This window comes from Aspergillus aculeatus (assembly GCF_001890905.1).
Source record: "Aspergillus aculeatus ATCC 16872 unplaced genomic scaffold ASPACscaffold_2, whole genome shotgun sequence".
In the NCBI taxonomy this organism is placed as follows: domain Eukaryota; kingdom Fungi; phylum Ascomycota; class Eurotiomycetes; order Eurotiales; family Aspergillaceae; genus Aspergillus; species Aspergillus aculeatus.
The window spans coordinates 678,779-699,667 of NW_017962977.1; the positions used below are offsets into that span (position 1 = coordinate 678,779).

Consider the following 20,889-nt stretch of genomic DNA (forward strand, 5'->3'; position numbering starts at 1 on the left):
CGTCATATCTATGCATACTGCAAATCAAGAAAGATATCCAATCATACATCAAATTATCATCACTCCAGACGGTGGTATAGCATAGTATGGTATCAACAATCGGACCAAAAACAAAAACAACAAACAGGCACATGCACATGCACCGACGCATGACTGGGAAACAATTCCTTTTAGAACAAACACATGACATGAATAGGTAGGTGTATACACTTCATCAACCAATCGCCGACTCACACACTTGCCGTTCGCAAATCGACACTGGGATTCTCTTCTTCCCTTCTTCTTTCAATCAATCAGCCAGAACACACAACAACGAGAACAAACCAAGACTCGCCGGAGAAAAAAGTCTTCATGATATATAGCCTCTTCATCGTCGTCATCATCCTACTAAGCCAGAGAATAACATCAAAACACAACTACTGGAGCCCAAAATACTCAGTCAGAGAGTGTTTTGCCCAAGCTCATGTGGCAGATTACAACTCCCCACCATGAGGAGGGGTGACATCCAGGTCAAGGTCGAGACCCCCGGGCCCGTCCTTGGCCAAGAACCCTTGCTGCCGGACGCGGAGCCCGAAGTTGACCATGACGATGGCTACCAGGCCCAGCCCGACGACGGTGGGGCCCCACTTCTCGTAGTACACGCGCTTGACGTCGCGGCGCTTGCGGATCTTGTCGACGCGCCAGATGTACAGCATCAGACTGTAGATTAGGGACAGCGAAGCCAGGATGGTGAACGCCCACGAGGACGCGAAGGTGATGTAGTCGTCGCCGAAGTTGAGGAGGGTGGCGGCGATGGTGGCGAGGAGGATGGAGAACTCGAGCCACGAGAGGAAGGTGCGCTCGGCGGCGAAGTAGACTTTGGGCTCGACGCGGACGGGGACGTGGATTCCTGGGAATTGTGTTAGAGTTCGTGGTTCTTGTATGGGTAAAATGGCTCAGAAAGCTAAGGGAGGGAGGCGGGGCCCGCAAGACTCACGTTTGCCTTTGGGAGCGTGGAATCGCTTGACAGTACGCTTGTTGCCGATGACGGCGATTCCGCTTTGCTCGGGTGCTGGGAGACTGGTGGGTGTAGGTCGCGGGATGAGGGATTTGAGCACATGGATTAAGATAGATCCGGCGTGCTCGGTGTAGTATTTGGCCAGCTGCTTGTAGTAGTATGTGCCTCCGACCCGACGAGCTTCTTCCAATTCATCTGAGTCGATTGAAGATTCTTGATCCGAGTCATACAGCGGGTAATCCTCGTCGCCCGGAAGCGGTAGAGCGGCGATGCGTTCCTCAATGTCTAGCGCGTTGCCATCTGAGTCTGCGAAGAGCGCATGGTGGTCAGCATCGGTAGCTTCGACTCGATGCACACCATTCGGCCACTGGCCTGCGCTCTCATCCTCATCCTCCGAGATTTCGTCTTCCGGGGTTTCTGCCGCGGATAATGAGGTGCTGGGCAGCGGGCGCGTGATTCCAAACTGGCGGGTGGCTGGCTTGCGGATGTCGACGTCCATCTGCGGCATCCAGAATGGCAGGAGGTTGATACGGTCAGGGAAAAGCGTGGCCGTGCCGTGGATAAATTTACTATACTTTGGAACAGCCTCGACCAGATGGCTAGCTGTCAGCTCCCTAATCCACTTGGGTGGCTCCTGGCCCGCCTGTGTTTGAAGCTTGACTTCCAGCACGGCATAAGGGAAACGCTCCACGTCCGCGGGGGGCAATTGTGAGAACGGATAATCAACACCGATGTCCATGCGACGCCAGTTGTCGCCAGCTCTACGGCGACCGTCAAGGTTGTCCTCTCGGACCATTGTCAACTCAGTATCAAGAGAGATACGCACACGTGCATCTCCGGGAAGCTGGAAGGCTGTGCGGTGGTAGAACGATCGGGTGACTGGTACTAGTCGTCGCGTGATGACTCGATACTGGATTTCCCGCGCCAATTGCTCGAGGTTGGCGATTTCCTCCTCGCTCTTCTTACCTTCCCTGCGCATCTTCTCGAAGATTTGTTCCACCGTCATGCGACCAGCCAGGTAGTCATTGACATGCTTCTCTTTCAGCGAGAAACGCGCCTTGACCGACTTCTCTCCAGTCCAATCCTCCCGGTGGGTCTTGCGCTCCACGAAGATTTGATCGCTCTCCATGCCACCATACCAACGCAATCGGATAGCCTCCGCACCTTCGGTCTTCTTCAGGCGACCTTGGTATAGTTCCCAGGTATCAGTGTTGTCGTAATAAATAGATGAAATAGCAGCGTCCTTCTCCTCAAACTCTTTACTTGGGTTGAAGACCAGAACGGGAAGGTGCTATTTCGTCCTATTAGCACACACGAGGGACTTGACGAATCACGGTGAGCTGCTTACCTTGAGGATAATCAGTTTGAGCTCGGTGATATTGTCTGGGTGTACCCAATACTTGGTAGTCTGACGGACAAAGTTCTGCTGGCTTCCACCGGCCGCAGAATCGCCCTTGACGGGGTTACCCTTGGTCCGCACAAGATCGTAGAGCTTGGACAATTTAACCACGAGCGCATCATAGTTATCGTTGAAAAATGGCTTGGCATTGAGGCGCGCAGCGAATACTGGCTTCAGATGCCACCCCGTTTGTTTCTGCATGTAGCCGTTAGCGGGCGCTTCAGTTCCCAAAACCGTCCCATTCAGTGGATGATGTCATTCCGGTTTTTAAAAGACCACTCACATCATGCTTCTTGATGATTTTCTGAAACCCCGTATAGTTCAATTGCGTGAATTTGGCCAGATCATGTACGTCGGCGATGATTTCGCTCAAGGCCTGCTCGAGCACCAGGAAATCCTCGTCTGAGGGCGGACTGCGGTTGGATCGGTTGTGGGAGACACTGTCGGAACGGGCACTGGTGGCAGCGTCAAGGCGCGACACGACAGCATTGACCTCTTGTTCGCTCGCCTGAATGCGACAAGCGATCTCGGCGCTCTTGATACGCTGGAAGTTGAAAACCTTGTCCAATTCGCTCTCCAGCAGCGTCACGAAGTGCTTCTCGTCGTCTTCCGACCAGGGCTGGCGATCGGGGCTGGCATTTTCGGGAGTGCGCTCCGTGACATAGCCGGTCTTCAGGGCTTTCTTGAGTTCTTCATAGGCGATGTAGTACCAGTAGTACTCCTTGACCATGGACGATCGGAGGTGCTCCCCGAACCTGGAGAGAAGGGTGGAATGGTGAGTGGAGCAGTTTCGTCGTCGAAGGAGCAATTGGAGTGGACCAACCTCATACTGCAATATTTCGAACGAGTCGCGCAGATATTCGAGTGAGCTGGGTGGATGCGAAGGGTGAGAGTAGGTAAAGTAGAGGAAGAGAATGGGGTGGGCAAGTGTCAGGTAAAGAACATGATGCGGACGCAGGGGGGAAGGCGGGAAGGCGGAGAAGACGTTGGAAGCGAGACTGAACGAAGAAGGAATAGGCAGGTCAACTGAGAATTGGGGGGAAAAATGGAGAATCCGAGAGACGACGACTAGTTTCAGCAGAAGCGACGAGAATGGAGAAGTTTTTCTTGGGCGATGAGTGAGAGACAGGGTAGTTAGAGGGGAGAATGAGCTATGATGGATAGCTTCGAGGTTCTGGCCATGAATTGGGGGGCCCAGAAACGACGTCAACCCGTGACTGCAATCGATAACACGGCTCCATTAGTGGTCCGGGCGCGTCTTATTCATCACTACCTCAGCCCTCGAAGGCAACAAAACCATGGTAAATTGGCCACATCAATCGACCGAAGTGGCGGTTGGTTGCGCGGAGTGGTGTTGTTTGAGTTGACCAGTAAACTAGGTAGGGGACTACATCTCAACTAGGTAAAGCATTACTGGAGAGGCGAGCATACTAAGTCAGTGATAGTGTCAAAATTGTTTGCTCATGGATTGTCAGCCAGTCGATTTAGCAGGTGCTGCTCTAAACCAGGGCGCTTTGCTGCCTTAGGTTTAGCCCGAGTCGACACGAGGTTTGCAGCTCTTCTCCACCCGCTGCCGCACCGCTGCGATCGTCCCCAACCTTGCCGTCCCATTCTCATTCTTCTTCTCTTTTCACGGCGGGTAGGATCGGTATAACACTGTCTTCTATTGAATTGTACAATCCGGCAAATGACTCGACTGGCCCCCGTGGGCCTTGAGAAGCCCTCTTGCATCAACCGAGTCCATTCGCACGGCGCGAAAACTGCTCTAGGGTTCTGTTCTATCTCGGAATAGCCGAGCACTATATATATTTGACTCACCTGGATTACTTGCTGCCTATGTCTCTCCTCTCGCCTGTCTAGTCTAGACCGATCCGCTCCGATTCAAAGGACTAGAACTCATCAAATCACCAATTAAGATGAGCAGCGATGCTAACCGGGTACTAGACTACGCCAGTGGCTAACATGCAGCTAGCAGGATAGATTCTGCAATTCATCCCACCAGGCTTTAATACCGAGACTGATATTGGTAGAACTTAAGACTGTAGTCTAGTTTCTACACTAGCGAGCCCCTGTTACAATCAGCAAACAGGCCGGTGTTTGAATGTGGTTCGGGACTGGATCGCAACAAATAACGTAAATTGCCCAACAGCACTGGGCCATTGAGCCACGTGCTCTTTGGCCGGATTGGAATCTTGACTAGGCACGCCGGCGCCCAGCACAGCAGCGCAGTGTCCCAACCGAGAATGTGTTTCTCCATCAGTGATACCGACTTTGCATGGTCGTGAGATGGTGCACATATCAAAAAGTTAGTTGCAACATCTACAGGGCGTGCATCAGCCCTGCAGTGAGATCGAAGATACTAGTCATTCAGCCACCGCCGCCCGCGTAAGTCAATAATAAACATGTAACCGTAAGTCCCTGCATTGACCTTCTACGAGCTAAGCGTCGCTGGGCATAATTCCTCCAATCGGTTCCAACTGTTGCGCATGCTTAGCACCCCGAGTAGAGATATCCAGGAAGCTATCGCCGAGTGCCTGTAACCCTAACAATCATCGCTCAACTCGTAGTGTCAGACTAATAACATCCAGCGCTAACAAATAAAGATGAACCATGTTTCTTCAAATTCCGTTTGTCAGCTACAGAGCGGAAAAAGGGCAAGCCTTCTCGTAGAATAGTTTTTTGTTTGTTACAACGAGTTATGGCTTGTCAATCACAGCAAGATACAGCACAGTCCAAAGCATCAACCGGCCGGTTGCCTGAGGCCGAGTCTACATTGTAAAGCTTTGACAAGATCAACCCTTGATTGAACCCATGATCTATGGGAATGATTATGACACTTTGTCGAAGTGTGTCTAAACACCCTAAGAGGCCCCAAGAAATGTAGGTTGAAACACCTAGCTTTCCCAGCATTTGTCGAGCCTGGTCATACAGAAGTACCTTGTGGCCTGAGGTGTCAACTGACTATTGCAGACTATCAAGTCCTCGTATATCCTCTTGGCCGACAGAAGGGATAGTGTAATGGTACCAGCATCGCATACTCCTGGACTGCAATGGGAATATAGACTCTGCTAGAGTTCCAGGCACCATACCCTGCACTTCAAGTCACCTATCCCAAGGACCTCAGACATGGGTGATACTGCAGCTTCGGAACGTTCAACAATCCTTCTTGCTGAGATTGGACGAGTACGATTTTGTACTGTGACTCGTGAGATAGGCGTTACAGGGTACCAGGCTTCATGTGAACCATTAAGATTTTGTATGATTGACCAAGGAGTAGTCGCACCCTAAATTATGTAAACATGCCCAGGATATGAACAAACACCAGGCGCCATCCTCCCATTGCAAGCGACCAACACAAATCACACCTATCCGAGAAGCTATCTAGTCCGTGGCATCATGTTTCTCATCAACTAGTCGCCCTTATATGGCGCTCAGGGCAGAGCTCCGGCGGCGCGTCGGATACTGCGTCGCGGACCATCACCCAGGATATTGACCGCGCCCTCCGTCTCCAATGCACGGACAGCATCGTTGAATTGGGCGTTATCCACGCCAGCACTGCTCTGCTCGTTCAGAACACGGTAGACCTCGGCCCAGCGGGCGCCGCCGGTGGATCCGGCCAGCTCATCGACCACGGCGAGCACGCCACGCTTGATTGCCTCGCGATTGCGCCGCTCACTGGCGCTGGTACCTTCGGTTAACAGACCCATGTCAATGAGACCGGTACGGGCGTCCGTCGCGGCTTGCTTAATGGCCGACCGGATCAAACGCACTGCTTCCTCCACATCGTCCGCCGTGACTTCAGTTGCCAAGCGCATACGTGCGTGAGCCTCGGAGAGACGAATCATCGATTCAAGTTGACGGGTGGTGGCTGTGATACGGCGGTCTGCCGACCGAATGTCGTCACCCAGTTTGCGCATGTTGACATAGGCGTCGGAGAGCGCTTTGCCCGCAGCTGGGGTGAGCACTGGGTGCACCCGAGTTTTGGCGTAGGTGATGTAGGCCGTCAGGAATTCAACCGGCTGCGAGTTGCATTGTTAGTAATAATACCCAATGAAGAAGTGAACTCCAACTTACCAAGATTTCTTCGTTGCTTGCATTCTCTGGCTTATCTTCCAGGTACATGTTCACCAAGTGCTTGGCCAGCCGGCGGTCTTCCTGCTCATCGGCCCGATCCAGAACAAGATACACCAAGTCAAATCGAGAAAGGAGAGTAGGGGGCAAGTCGATATTTTGGGGAACGGGGAGATTGGGATTATAGCGACTGCCGATCGGGTTGGCCGAAGCCAGAATACTGGTACGAGCATTGAGGGTGGTAATGATACCAGCCTTGGCAACTGAGACGGTTTGCTGCTCCATCACTTCGTGCAGAACTGACCGCGTCGATTCGTTCATCTTATCAAACTCGTCGATGCAGCAAATACCGCCGTCAGAGAGAACCAAAGCACCAGACTCAAGAACCATCTGGCGAGTCTCGGGATCACGAGTCACATAAGCTGTAAGACCGACAGCCGAAGAACCTTTGCCGCTGGTATAGACACCGCGTGGGGCGATCTTGTGAACATAACGAAGAAGCTGTGATTTGGAAGTGGAGGGATCACCGCAGAGCAAGACATTGATGTCGCCACGATAGCGTGGGTTACCTCCCTTTTCGAAAGTCTTGTTGGTGCCTCCAAACATCTGGAGCAGGATGCCCTTCTTAACATCATCCATTTCGTAGACACTAGGTGCCAGGGAGCGTGACAGCAGCTCATAGATGTCGGGCCGGGTGGCGGTTCGCTTGATCTTCTCCTCCTCTTCAGCTGTGATCTTGCGTACCTGCTCAGAGTCCCCAGCAGCTTGTTCCGAAAGCTCTTGTTCGACAGTGGAAGCATCAATACCCAGCTTCTTGCGATCGATTTTCTGTACGTGCAAGACGTCCACATAGGTCTTGAAAAGAGTCTTCTGGGTCCGCTGGCGAGGGTTTACACGCACAGGATTGCATCGGAAGATACCAGTAACCTCAACACGATCACCAGCTTTGCAGACATCGACCAGCTCGTCGTACACGCACAGGGAAACAGAGTGGGGCGTTTGTCCATCAGGAATACTGTCAGGAGTTTCTTGGAGTTTGATCACCTGCTTGTCGGCAAAGGCACAGCGGTTGTGGATAAGCTGCATCGAGTTCTTGGCCTTGCAGATAGGGCGGGGACATTCGGCGGGCTCTGCAATCCTGCCACGATCGATATCGACCTGAACGCTGTGGTTGCAAATCTGACAGCGGAAGAAAGCTGGGGAAATATATTAGAAGGGTTGGTACGACCAACGTACGGGAAGCGGCTTACCCTCTTTCATGTCGGGGATGATAGGAGTGGTTCTGATGACCAGACCCTTGATGCTAATCAACTTATCCATGTCTGCATCATGTCAGTATAGGGGAGCACAGTGACGAGTAGACGAACTGCACATACCAGCAGGGTCAAGATCTCTCATGTTCACTGCAGAGTCAAGGCCAAAAGGCATAACTTTATACGAGTTCGATTCAACTTCCTGGACGAGGTCTTGGATTTCGGCCTGTGGAGCCCGGCCAGCATCACTCATGAGCGCATCGGAGCTGGGAACCGCAGGTGCGGAACTCAAATCCCTTGACTGGTTCTGGCGGTGCCGGCTGTTACTCCGTTGGCGCTGCATCTCCTTACCTGCAAGCTCAACCATGACATCCTTGACAGTTTGATCCATCAGAGGAATAATTTCTTGCGGATATGCGTGCAATTGGTGCCATAGCTTGAGCGTTGAGGGGTATGCTTTGAGATTCTTGACGTCCAAGTTGAGGTTGGTGACACCGAGTTGACGCATTGTGTTCAGCATGGTAATGTATTCCCTCTCTTCAGCAGCCTTGCCCATCGTCCGAGTTTCGTTCTCGGATGCACCTTCCGCCCAGAGACGATATTTCGTAGCGAAGTTGTAAATGAAGTTCTTGAAGGCGGACATCGAGTCTTGGATGGAAATGTTGGTTCCCCAAATTACACGAGTGGAGCTTCCACCAAGAGCCTCCGCCTCGGAGGTGTCTGGGTGAATGTTGGAGAAGGTCGCATCAGAGCGCGGCTCAGCATCGGCGGTGGGCACACCATTGGCGTCGACGAAGATTCTGCGGCGGCGACTTGGGGTCGAACCAAAGCCGCCGGAATGAAGGTCATTGCGACGAGAGACTCCACGATTGCCATCTGTGACTGATCTAGAGGATACGAAAAGACCGCTGCTACTGCTAGGGAAATCCGACCGCTCTGCCCGACGACCGAGAGAACGGGTCGGGCTGGAGCTAGAGACGTAACGGATGGGAGATGAATCTGTTTTAATTGTGAGCAGACCGCAGGACGCCTAGAATAAATGGCGACAAGTGATACCTCTGATGGCAGCAGCGTTTCCCCGAGGCGTGGTTTCGACATCCTCCATTGTCGAAGAAGCCCGGACAGGTGAGCTAGGCTCTTCCATACCGAAATTGGGCGTCTCTGCGCTGCTGTTTGCCTTCATCGGGGATGATTGGAAGAACATCGGCGACGATGATGGAACGGGGCCGTCACCCCGTAACCGCCTCGAGGCACGGGGAGTTGTCTGCGACTGATCATCTCTGGGAGGAGGGCTGCTGGTCTGAGGTTGTTGTTGGGATCGGGTTGAGCGGGTTGAGCGGGCAGGAGAGGAGATGGTCGAATCTCTGGCCGAGCGACCTCTGCGACGATTAGGCGCTGGAGAAGACATAATGATGTCTGGTCCTGTGAAGTGGTAATTTTATATTTTTATCAATTATAGGGACTGACAGTCGAGAGGGGAAGTGCGGACAAAATGGAGACAAATGCAAAACGGGATAGTGGAGGAGGGAACTGGGAAGCTGGTTGCTACGGCAGAGAGTCAGTAACAATTTCCAGGTGGGCCTTTTGGCGGAAGGAGAAAATGATTTCTCTCCGGGGGAAGGCGGACGCGCTTCGACGCGACCACCGCGTAAAGAGGTTTCTTCTTTGGGCCTGCGCGACGCAAGACTCAGGGTGAGCCACACGAGTGACCTTAGTCACGGTGGCTGGTGCCCCTGAAAAATTAGGGCTGAAATGCACCGCCACACTAGCCCCATCATTTTCGTCAATCATGCTGCCCCTTGCTGTTTGCGGTAAGGTCAAGGATCTAGTAGCCTGAACCTGAGTCACCTCTCCGGGTCGCCCTGGCGGGATAAAGACACTTCCCTTTGAGATAAACATCAACAATGAGCCTACATTGAGCGTATTGATTGTGCACAAAGCCTGTAGCCTGCAAATGTTCGCCTGCTATTTTTGTCCCCTTCTGCTTGGTGTTGAATACGCGCCTGCAACAATATTCAGGAATATGGTTCAATGCAAGCAACGCACTGGTAAGCACTCTCTTTCTCTCTGTGCAAGCGAACTGTGACGTGGTGGAGCACCAGCCAGGCGCCAGCCAGTTTCAGCAGGCGCTTGATGTCATTTCAAGGTGCGATCTTCTGTGGCCCGCAATCTCCCTCCCACCCCCCTCTCCCACTTCCCACCAATCCAGCGGCATTTCCCCTTCTCTTTATCAGTGGCGCATTTTCCCTGTTCATCTGGGGCCCTGGATCAACACCTGAATGGACAATGGAGTGGTGGTGGGTGCCACTGTTGTCATGCCTGCACCTGCAACACGTTTTTCTTTCTTATTATTGATTCTTTTTTCACCCTTAATGCTACCCTTTTATTAGATCACCCCCCCGGATCTCGAAAAACCGCTGGTACCACCACACACTAACTAGTCTAGGGTCAGGGTGACCACAGTTTAACCGAACAAGGCTTTCTTTCACCTCCTTCACTCTCATTGACTAGCTGTTCTCTAGATCGCCCCTCCTGCGCTGATTGGTCTTTGACTACCGCCGTGTAATGGCATCTTAACTTCGCTGCGGTGACGTTGAACTCTTCCTGCTTGTCAATCAACCACTTGAGCTACATGATGTGCAACTGTTGCATGTCAACCTCGCCTGATCATCTACAACTTTCACCTTCTTATTCTTCCCCTGTTCGTGACAGCGTTCAAATCTACCAACATCAACTGACCTCTGTGGAGGCGATCGTCGCTTGCTTCAACCATGGGTGATTTGGGGTCGGCGCTGGAGCATGCGGGCGGCACAGGCAAGAACAAGGAAGGCATTTCGATCGGGACTTTTCTCGCATCCCTTGCCACTGCCGTCGTCGTCTTCGCAATTGAATTTCTCCTCTTCATGCTTCTCAAAGGGAAGCTGACCCGCATCTAGTATGTATGCTCAAATCCGTTCCACAGAGCCGACGTGCTAACATGCGAACTCTTCGTAGCCAACCGAGAACATACTTGGTACCTGACAGAGAACGTACTCAACCTTCTCCACCAGGACTTTTCCGATGGATCGGTCCTGTCTTTCGCACCTCAAGTTCGGAGTTCATACAGAAGTGCGGCCTGGATGCTTACTTCTTCCTACGATACCTGCGCATGCTACTAAAGATCTTTCTGCCCTTGGGCTGTCTTTTGCTACCCGTCCTGATTCCGCTAAACAAAGTCGGCGGTAAAGATACGAATTTCAAGAATGGAACCGACGAAGGCGGCGGTCGGTGGAATGTCACTGGACTGGATCAATTAGCGTGGGGTAATGTGACCCCCGAGCATACTTCGCGATACTGGGCACATTTAGTCATGGCAGTTATTGTCATTTTCTATGTCTGTGCAGTCTTCTTCGACGAGCTGAGACACTACATCCGTCTTCGACAGGCGTACTTAACTTCACCACAGCATCGACTTCGTGCTTCTGCCACCACTGTTCTGGTGACTGCCATTCCAGAAGGCTGGCTCTCGGTGAAAGCGCTAGAACAACTATATGACGTCTTCCCAGGGGGTATTCGGAACATTTGGATCAACCGTAATTTCGACGATCTGCACGAAAAGGTGAAGAAGCGAGACAAGCTGGCCTTGAAGCTCGAGGCTGCGGAAACCGAGTTGATCATGAACTGCAAGAAAGCCCAGCTCAAACAAGCCAAGGCTGCGGCGAAAAAGGCCGGACTTGACCCCAACTCAGTGGAGACGCAAGAAAGAAAGGCAGCCGAGAGGAAGGCATCGCAGTTGGCCATGGACGCTGGTATTAGCTCCGGAAACCCGCATCAAGCCCATACGTTGGATCAAATCCTGCATCGCGATACGGGAGACAGTATTCAAGGGGAGCCTAGGAAGAAAAAGCTGCTTTTCAACCCCTTGGATCCCGCGCTGGAAGCAGCAGGTGCTGTTGGCCAAGGTGTGGAAAAACTGGGAAAGTCTGTTCTGGGGGGATTCCGAAAATGGGAGCATGGTATCGACGATAAGCTGGCCCGCACTGGAGGCTTCGTACCTGAGAGCAGCGGTGCTGCTTACAATGGCCACGTTGCTCCGCCTGCCAGCCATGCCAGTCGTGAGGACCCCTTAGCTTGGTCAGGAGGTATTCATGACGAACCAGAACAACTCGAAGAGAACGAGGCAGATGTTGCGGTGATAAGGCCTGAACTCTCTAGTCCCGAAGACCCTAGGTCCGGTTCATCGAGGCCCGGAACCTCTTCTCATCCCAAGCGGCCGGTCTGGAAAAGCCGCGGCTCCGGTAACTCCAAATTCAGCAAGAGAAGCAACACTTCTGAGCCCGATGAACTTCCGTTGACAGCTCCCGAGTCGCCTGTTGAGCGGGCGTCGAGCTCCGAGTCCGGCAGAAGCCACTCGTTGAAAGAGAAACAACCAGAAGATTCAAGCCCCCACGGCAGGGAGGGAGATGAAGTGGAGGGGCATGAATATCCATTGGCATACAACGAGGGCTTCGATAATGAAGACTTTGGAGAACCAGTTTGGAAAAAGTACATCCAACAAAAGAAGCGCCCAACCATGCGGCTGCCAATCTTCAGCTGGATGCCATCTCTGTGGCTTATAGGCAAAAAGGTCGACACTATTGACTACTGCCGCAAGGAGCTGGCTCAGCTGAATTTGGAGATTGAGATTGACCAGCAGCATCCCGAGCGATTCCCTCTCATGAACTCCGCCTTCATCCAGTTCAATCACCAGGTGGCAGCTCATATGGCATGTCAGGCAGTCAGCCACCATGTTCCCAAGCAAATGGCGCCTCGCATTGTTGAGATTTCGCCGGACGATGTCATCTGGGATAACATGTCAATGAAATGGTGGGAACGGTATCTGAGGACATTCGGAATTATCACGCTGGTTTGCGCCATGGTTGTAGGATGGGCAATTCCCGTTGCCTTCACGGGTCTTCTCTCGCAGCTAACATACCTCGAAGAAGCTTTCACTTGGCTGTCCTGGATTTCTAAGTTACCAGCTTGGGTCATCTCGGCAGTACAGGGTGTCTTACCTGCACTCTTTCTTGCAATTCTTATGGCAATCTTGCCTCTTATCCTGCGCTTTCTCAGTCGGACCCAAGGTCTTCACACTGGTATGGCGGTGGAATTGACGGTCCAGGCCTATTACTTTGCGTTCTTATTCGTGCAACTGTTCCTGGTCGTCACCATTTCGTCCAGTTTCTCGACTATCATCAGTAACGTCACTGATGTCACCAGCTGGCCAGAACTTCTAGCACAGAACATTCCCTCGTCCAGTAACTACTTCTTCTCATACATGATTCTACAGGCCATGTCTGTCAGTGCGGGAGCATTGGTCCAGATCGTCAATCTGATAAGCTGGTTCATTCTCGCACCAATTTTCGATAAGACAGCCAGAAAGAAGTGGGCGCGTACAACCAACCTGAATCAGATGCAATGGGGCACTTTCTTCCCCGTTTACACTACCCTTGCTTCAATCGGTATGTTTTTCTCAGCTTGTGCTAAGGCTAGCCACTTACTAACAGATGGTCTCGCAGGCTTGATTTACTGTGTCGTTGCGCCCCTCATTCTGGTCTTCAATATTATCACATTCGGTCTTTTCTGGTTCGTTTACAGATACAATACTCTTTACGTGACCAAGTTCCGTTTCGACACGGGAGGGCTGCTTTTCCCGCGGGCAGTTAGCCAGTTGTTCACCGGTCTATACATTATGGAACTTGCTCTTATTGGCTTGTTCTTCTTGGTTCGCGACGAGAATGGGGATGTCGCATGCGAAGGTCAAGCGATCGTCATGATTGTGGTTTTGATCCTCACCGCAGGGTTCCAGCTTCTTCTAAGTGATGCCTTTGGCCCTCTGATCCGTTATTTGCCTATTACTTTGGAGGATGACGCCGTGCGTCGTGATGAAGAATTTGCGCGGGCTCAAAGGGCACGATTGGGTATACACGAGGACGAAGATTATGATCATCTGCCAGATGCCGTCGATCATCCATTAGGCGATCAAGAAGAGGCGCAACGACAACGGGAAGCGAGTTCTCAGAACATCGAATTGAAGAATCTCGACTCGTCTCCCGAAAGAGACCACAAACACCACGGTCTACACATCCTGAAACCCAAACTTGGACCTCATCGTGGGTCGTGGGCTGATCGCTCTCCAGACCGCCGATCCAAGTTCTATGGCGTCAACTCGGAGATGGCGGTTCCTAGCATTGAGCGGTTGCGGGAGAAGATCGCCCTCGACGCCGAAGCCCAAGCTCCTCCAGCGCGCAATATGGGCCCGGCATTGTTCTCTGGTATCCACGACGAGTTGGAGGATCTCACACCGGAGGAACGCGACCAGCTCACTCAGCGAGCCTTCCAGCACGAAGCTCTACGAGCGAAGCGACCCGTGATTTGGATTCCTCGAGACGACCTGGGCGTCAGTGATGATGAGATTTATCGGACCCAGCGATTCAGCAAACATATCTGGATCAGTAACGAGTATCAAGCACTGGATGGAAAGAGCCACACGATCTTTAGCCGCAGTCCGCCCGACTTCTCTGAGGTTGACCTCATTCAGCTATAGATGATGATCGTCAGGAACGGTTGATCTTATGACGCGATGAAACTTTTGCTTTAATGCCCTTCAGCGTTCTCGTTTCCCCCCCCCCCCGCTTTTTCTTTCTCGTTTTCTCATTTGAGCTATATGCATCACTAGGAGTCTTGGAAGCATTATCCCGCCACAAGCTCGAAGCAAGTGCACAATACAGGAGCATGGCATGCTCATCTTGTATATAGTTAGATCCCTGCCTGTACGACTTTTAATCTGAGCTTGAAATACACCGCTTAGTTGTGAAGAACAAACGGGATGATTGCATATGTAGAAATTAGGTCATCAAGACAATTCATTGCTTCCCACGGATATATACTACGAATCTAGTCCATATATCTGCACAATGGCAGACGGTACTTCTCAATAGCCCAGTACGGCCTGCGCACACCACTCCACTCGCCTTCCAGCGTCGGCACCTCGAACTCCTCCCAGTCGGCATCGAACCCGGCCTCGAGCAGATCAATCTCGACCACCTTCTGATAGACATCATAACTGATCTGGCGATCGGCGCCCATCCCATTGAAGAAGCTCCACTTGCCCTCCTGCTCCAGCAACCCAATGACCTGCTCCGTGAAGAACTCACGGAAGTCCCCGTACGACTCGGCAAAGGTATCGTAGTAGATGGCGTCGAACATCTTGCCCTCAGCCACCAGCGCCGGCAGGATCTCCTGCCAGCGGCCCTCGTGGATCACGACCCCGGGCCGCTCGTGCCAGCCCTTGCGCTTCATCTCCGCCACGACCTCCGGGTGCGCCTCGACGATGTGGTGCGCCGCGGGATTTTGGGCCTGGAAGAACCCGTCAACGATCCCCATCCCATGGCCGATGTTGAGCACCCGCAGGCCCGGCGCCGGCAGCAGCGCCGCGGCGGATTTGCGCATGATCTCCGTCTCCCAGGCCATCATCACGCCGTTTTGGTCCTGGTCGAGGAGGCGGTCGTGTTGGAAGGTCAGACCGGATTCCAGGTAGCGGGATTGCGTGACGTCTGGGTTGGTGGTGGGTTCTTCGGTGGTAGTGGTGACAGTGGTGGTGGTGGTAGTAGCAGCGCTGGCATCGACCAACTCCGGTACACCTTCCTGCTCTTCCTGCTCCTGTTCCTCCTGCATCTCCTCATCCTCATCCTCATCCTCGTCCCCATCATCCAACGCCTCATACCCAAACCCGTCCAACCGCCCCAGCAACAACTCCGCCCGCACCCCAGCATCCACAAGCGCCTCATACACCTCGCGCAACCCCAACCGCCGCGCAATACACCCCGGCGTCTCCCCGTTGTTATCCAGATCATTCCAGATCGCGCCCTCCAGCAGCAAAAACCGCACCGTCTCCAGCGCTGCCTGCTCTACCTCTGCGCTGGGGGTGGCATTGCTGTTGTCCGCCGCTCCGTTCACAGCAGGCTGCTGCTCTGCATTGTCGTCGTCGTCCGGCTCGCAGGCGGCCACGGCGGAGTGGAGCGGCGTGAGCCCCGTCTCCGGGTCGCGGGCGTTGACCGGGTTGGCGAGGGCCGGGGATGGGTTGGTGCGGATGAGGCGGCGGAGTTGTGGCAGGTCGTGCTGCGAGGCGGCCAACAGCAGCTCTTGGATGTCGGTGTCGACGTTGATGGCGAGGTCGAGGTCGGGCGTGGGGTCCATTTTGCTTTCTGTGTGTTCCCCGGGTGTTGCGTTCTGTTTTGGGATTTGTGAGGGAGATGTCAAGAGTTGGATGGTTTCGATAAGAAGAGGGGAGGGGAAAGGGTTTTGGGCGAGGTATAGTATTGTCGAGTGGAAATGGGATTGGATGCGATAGCCTTGGGGCGCATGGTTCTGCGAAGGGAAAGAGCTTACCTTCTTGTAACTTGTCGGAGGAGGAGATTTCAAATCGAAGCAAATCAATGTCTTGAGGTCAATGGCTGTAGATAGACCTCTGTTGTTGCGGGGAAGAGATATTAATGAGGAGAAAAGTTTCAAGCTGCGATCTGAAAAAAAATCCGCCCGCCGCTTTCGTTCCCCGCTGACGATCCCGCCGCGGGCACGAGTCGATAAGAACCGCTACTCAAAGGCTTTTTTTTTGGGGGAAAAACTCAGGTCAGACCTACACAGTAGTCCATGCGGAACACAATGAAAAGAGAAGAGAAACTGTTCGCCTGGTTGCTCTGAGAATCCTGCAAGTAACTGACTATTTGTACAAAAAACGTCCCCCTTCCATCTCCTTGGCCGCGCGCAACCTAGAATAGCGCCAAGGCCCTCGTTATGAGAAAGAAATAAACCCATTAGAGTCAAACAAATCCGATTGATCGCCTACCACCGGCCCATGCATCACTGGCCCTTACTGCTTATCCTCCCCTCCTGCATTCACGTTTAGACCCAGACCCTGCGAATCCAGGTACAACTTGTTCTTCCCGCTGTGCTCACCCAGGATCTGAGCGATGTGCCGGGCGTTCTCGATCTTACGCAGCTCAATGTAACTCTTGCTCTTCTTGATGGCATCGCCGATCAGCTCAGCAGAGCGGGCCTCACCCTGAGCGCGGACGATGAAGGCTTGCTTCTCTTGACGAGCCTTGTCAACCAGGAACGCAGCCCGCTGAGCTTCCTGCTGGGCAACTTGCTTGGCCTCGACGGCGGCGGTGAATTCGGGGGAGAAGGTAAGGTGCTGCAGTAGATAAAAGCATTAGTGGGAGAACTGTAAATGTAACAATGGCATACGACGTACCGTTAGAGAGACATCGTCCAGGGCGATGTTGAAGCGAGCAGCCCGACGGGCAAGGTTATCCCGGACAAGACGGGCAACGTTCTCACGCTGGGTGATAAGCTGACTGGCGTTGAACTGGGCCACCACACTCTTTAACACCTCGTTGACAATGGACGGCAGCACCCGCTCATCGAAGTCTTGGCCGAGAGTACGGTATATTTGAGGAAGAGCATCCACGCGGGGTCTGGACAGGACACGGCAGGTGATGTTCACCATCTGCAAGTCCTTGGTGCCGGTGAGGGAGGCAATGTTGCGCGGCTTTGCGCGCACGTCATAGACAATCGGAGTCTCGACCCAGGGGATCCGGAAGTGAGTTCCTAGTTGGAACGAGTCCTATCAGCGGATGCAACCGGGAGAGTAGCTTCAAGAAATAGACGCACCTTCAGTGTAGATCTCCTTCTGCACACCACCGAAGCGGGAATACTTAATAGCACGGTGACCACCGTCGACTAGAGCACCCATCCCGTTAGCTCAAAACAGCTTCCACAAGGCTACCCGGTTAAATTGCAGGCCTTCTCACCGTTGAACAGACAGTCAGAGGCCAGGAAGATAGCTCCAACACCGACAAGCAGGGCGCCTGCAGCTCCGAAGCCGCGTCCACCACCGCCGCCGCCAAACCGCTTGAGGTGAGGACCGCCGCGGTTCTGCAGGAGGACCTGGAGTCTCTCCCACTGCTCCCTAGGATTCTGAGACATGGTGAAAGATGAAAGGATGAGGGTGAATATGGGGTATGAGCAAAGCGGAGGGGAAAAGAGAAGCCAACGGGGAAAGAGGCAGGATGGAGGGAAGTGGAAGTTCGCGGCAAATCGCCCGATTCTGACACCGCCTTGGCAGTTTTCCGTACAACATCATCTTTCCCGCTTTCCATTGTTTCGCGCTTTTTCCCTCTGTTCGACTGGCCGTCAAGAGCTTCACCAAAGACCGCAATCATGGCCCCGCAAAGAAATAACGGGACGAGTATCTTTCTGGGAAATATCCCCTACAGTATGTGCTCTGTCCCCCTCCACTATGTCACCGAAGACACACAAATGCCAGCAGCTCCCTCCCTCATACCCAATCCATTGTCCCCGTCGAATATCTGCTGACCCGAACACCTTTCACCACCTCTCCAGACCTCACCGAGGAACAAATCAGAGACATCCTCGGTACCGCCGGCACCGTCACGAAGTTCCGTCTTATGATCAACCAGGAAACCGGCAAACCGAAGGGTTATGGATTCGCCGACTACGCCGACGCCGACTCCGCGGCCTCTGCAGTGCGCAACCTAAACGACTACGAGGTCATGGGTCGCAAGATCCGCGTCGACTGGCCCCATAACAACGAGAAGGACTCCGTGCCGCCCGAGTACCTTCACCAGAACACCGGCCCCGCGGGCGCTGCGGCGGGACAACAAGACGGCCTGGGCCTTGGCGGCGCCGGGGGAGCTGGCGGCGCGCAGCCCGCGCATGCGCCGTTGCCTCCTCTGCCCCCGGGCGTGGAGGTGCCGCCGCACCTGGACTGCCCCAACGCCATCTCGCAGACACTCGCCTCCCTCCCTCCCAACCAGCTCCTCGATGTCCTCCAGCAGATGAAGTCCCTGGTCATGGCCGACCCCGCCCGCGCCACGGAGCTCCTCCGCCAGGCGCCCCAGCTCGCCTACGCCATCTTCCAGGCCTTGCTCCTCATGAACCTGGTCGATTACAGCGCCCTCGGAACGGTCGTAGAACAGGCCGCCGTGCAGACCGCCGCGGCTGCACCACCACCTCCCCCGGCCGCCGCCGCCGCCGCCGCCGCGCAAGCTTTCCAGAACTTCCCCGGCCAAGTGTCGACCCCGCCGATGGTCTCCGCGCCGTTCGGACAGCAGCAGCCTCCGCAGGCGACGCCGCAACAGGCAGCCCCGCAAGCCATTCCCGGTCAGGAAGAGCTGCTGCAGCAAGTCCTGAGCATGCCGCAGGCCGCGATCGATGCGCTACCCCCCATGGAACGCAGCCAGATCCTGCTCCTGCGTCAGCAGTTGATGCAGGGTGGGATGCGTTGATGATGACAATGATGACCAAATCCTGTCCTTTTCTTTTTCTTGTTCTCGCTCTCCAAATTTCGGGCGGCATCGGTGGTACATTTTTTTGTTTCTTCAGAAAGAGCGTGTCAGTTTTCCTTCTCTTTTCTCTCCTACAATCAACTAATACCAGTGGAAAACATTGATATCGGCAGCAACAGCAGCAGCAGCAGCATCGTCTTAGTTCGCTTTGTGTTTTCGCTTCGAAGAGTTCGCAACAAACCGGAATGGCGCAAATGGAGTGTCTTTTTCTCTCGTCCTTATGGGAAGGTCCTGTTCTTGGGGGGCGGGGGTTCAATCTGTACTTTACATATCACTTCTTGCCTTGCAGACACTACCTATTTTTCATCAAGCGAGTCGTGGCAGATATCCCAAACATTGAATTGTTTTTTTATGCGGTGGTCAGTAGACACAGACACAGACACAGACACATTGTAGACTTGCCGTAGTAGCTAGAGACGAGCACCTGCTCACTTGTAAAGGACCGAACGCGACTGCTTCATACCTATCTACCAATTTCCGACCTCAAGATAGAAGCCCACCTGAGAAACAAATCAGTATGCGGCAGCACCATCTCCCAGAGGTTATACTAAACCTAAGTATTAAACTCATCATAACCTCATAGGCAGTTTACCTCCAACCTAAAAACACCTTCAAAATTCAAGGTATACAAATAAGTTTCCCCCTTCCTCGCCTTCAACAAAGCAAATCCACCCATCCATCAAGCCCCCACAAAACCTCGCAAGAGTCTGCTCCATCCCTACGGACCAGAACGCACTCACCCTCTTCACAAGTCCTCTTTCTTCAACGCGTTCCCAAGATACCAACAGCGAGAGAGCCACTAATTTCACGGGTGTAGCCATGAGACAACAACAAGACCCAAGAGATTCAGCTAAACCACTCCAAAACAACCAATCTCAATATCTTTCCCCAGCCCACGGTCATTACTATATTCTACAACGAATGCTTAGCAGATCGACGTCAACGGTAGAACTACAGCCTGCGAAAGAGAACAAACATCTCATAAATCACCGCCTCGACCCCATCTGCCCGCTTTCTAGACCAACAGCAGAAGAGCACGTGGTTCAAAGGCAGATTGAAATCCACCTCACCTACTCGCCAACTTTATCGGTTCTGGAGAGCTTGAACATTCATTGCATCTATTACAGAGGTATTAGTCTGGGTGAGAGGGAGGATGGGGACTGAAGTTAGGAAGGGCAGGCTGGAGTACATGGAGCTTGAGCAAGGTTTCAAATGAGAATCTACTGCATAGGTAGCGACTACTAACTTCTCCTTGTTTTTGAAGATGCGTTGCTTTAACTGTATATATCACTCCGAGACGGAAACCAGAATAGTTGCAGACATGCTCAGCGCCACGCGTACCGTTTACTCCTTTCCCCAAACGTGTTCAGATCATAAAACATACGGAAGTAATCTGGACGCGAAGTCTTTTGCCCGTTTCACTCCCTCCAGCGAAGAATGGTTTCATGCTCTGAGGTTTCACCTAGTGATCTGTCTACCAAGCTTCCTATCTCATATACCAGCCTCATCAGCTTAGAAGTAGATATCCATCAAAACAACCATGATAAAGTCATCTATGATTAAGAGTTGCAAGAATTCAATTCCGATTTCTTTGCTGGTAAGACTCAGAAGGGATATTAGCTTCGGAAAACAAAGCAGTTGCCATTGCTACAACCCATCATATCCACTTTGCACCTGACCATGGGCTCATCGCAACAGGTTGTAACAACAGCAACACATTCACCAGGCCACACAACAAACACCCTCCAAAAGCCTTCCCCTGAGTTACAGATTTCCAGT

General features: G+C 53.0%; 6 protein-coding genes across 6 annotated transcripts; 2 read left to right on the forward strand and 4 right to left on the reverse strand.

The window, feature by feature from the left end:
• Positions 1–473: 473 nt before the first annotated feature.
• On the reverse strand, positions 474–3,126 carry vtc4 (putative vacuolar transporter chaperone (Vtc4); the record flags this gene model as incomplete). Its single annotated transcript, XM_020203192.1, has 4 exons — positions 474–889; positions 977–2,288; positions 2,346–2,591; positions 2,680–3,126. 4 exons carry the CDS (start codon positions 3,124–3,126, stop codon positions 474–476), a joined length of 2,421 nt encoding a protein of 806 aa, XP_020059875.1.
• Positions 3,127–5,557: 2,431 nt separating this feature from the next.
• ASPACDRAFT_111354 (MCM DNA helicase complex subunit MCM4) lies at positions 5,558–9,282 on the reverse strand. Its single transcript, XM_020195546.1, has 5 exons — positions 8,777–9,282; positions 7,844–8,719; positions 7,718–7,789; positions 6,471–7,663; positions 5,558–6,415 (listed from the first exon to the last, which is right to left on the reverse strand). The coding sequence occupies exons 1-5, from the start codon at positions 9,126–9,128 to the stop codon at positions 5,828–5,830; spliced, it is 3,081 nt and encodes a 1,026-aa protein (XP_020059876.1). The 5' UTR covers positions 9,129–9,282; the 3' UTR covers positions 5,558–5,827.
• An 890-nt stretch (positions 9,283–10,172) lies between these two features.
• On the forward strand, positions 10,173–14,355 carry ASPACDRAFT_75093 (putative DUF221 domain protein). The gene is made up of 3 exons (XM_020204364.1): positions 10,173–10,655; positions 10,715–13,200; positions 13,258–14,355. The coding sequence occupies exons 1-3, from the start codon at positions 10,492–10,494 to the stop codon at positions 14,283–14,285; spliced, it is 3,678 nt and encodes a 1,225-aa protein (XP_020059877.1). The 5' UTR covers positions 10,173–10,491; the 3' UTR covers positions 14,286–14,355.
• Positions 14,356–14,568: 213 nt separating this feature from the next.
• Positions 14,569–16,227, reverse strand: rmt2 (protein-arginine N5-methyltransferase). The gene is made up of 2 exons (XM_020198691.1): positions 16,130–16,227; positions 14,569–15,970 (listed from the first exon to the last, which is right to left on the reverse strand). The coding sequence occupies exon 2, from the start codon at positions 15,935–15,937 to the stop codon at positions 14,636–14,638; it is 1,302 nt and encodes a 433-aa protein (XP_020059878.1). The 5' UTR covers positions 15,938–15,970; positions 16,130–16,227; the 3' UTR covers positions 14,569–14,635.
• A 199-nt stretch (positions 16,228–16,426) lies between these two features.
• Positions 16,427–17,739, reverse strand: ASPACDRAFT_75094 (prohibitin subunit PHB2). Its single transcript, XM_020204365.1, has 4 exons — positions 17,554–17,739; positions 17,414–17,482; positions 16,995–17,350; positions 16,427–16,934 (listed from the first exon to the last, which is right to left on the reverse strand). Exons 1-4 carry the CDS (start codon positions 17,726–17,728, stop codon positions 16,611–16,613), a joined length of 924 nt encoding a protein of 307 aa, XP_020059879.1. The 5' UTR covers positions 17,729–17,739; the 3' UTR covers positions 16,427–16,610.
• Positions 17,740–17,899: 160 nt separating this feature from the next.
• ASPACDRAFT_111359 (putative polyadenylation factor subunit CstF64) lies at positions 17,900–19,485 on the forward strand. The gene is made up of 3 exons (XM_020195547.1): positions 17,900–18,017; positions 18,146–19,156; positions 19,230–19,485. The coding sequence occupies exons 1-2, from the start codon at positions 17,963–17,965 to the stop codon at positions 19,048–19,050; spliced, it is 960 nt and encodes a 319-aa protein (XP_020059880.1). The 5' UTR covers positions 17,900–17,962; the 3' UTR covers positions 19,051–19,156; positions 19,230–19,485.
• Positions 19,486–20,889: the final 1,404 nt, after the last annotated feature.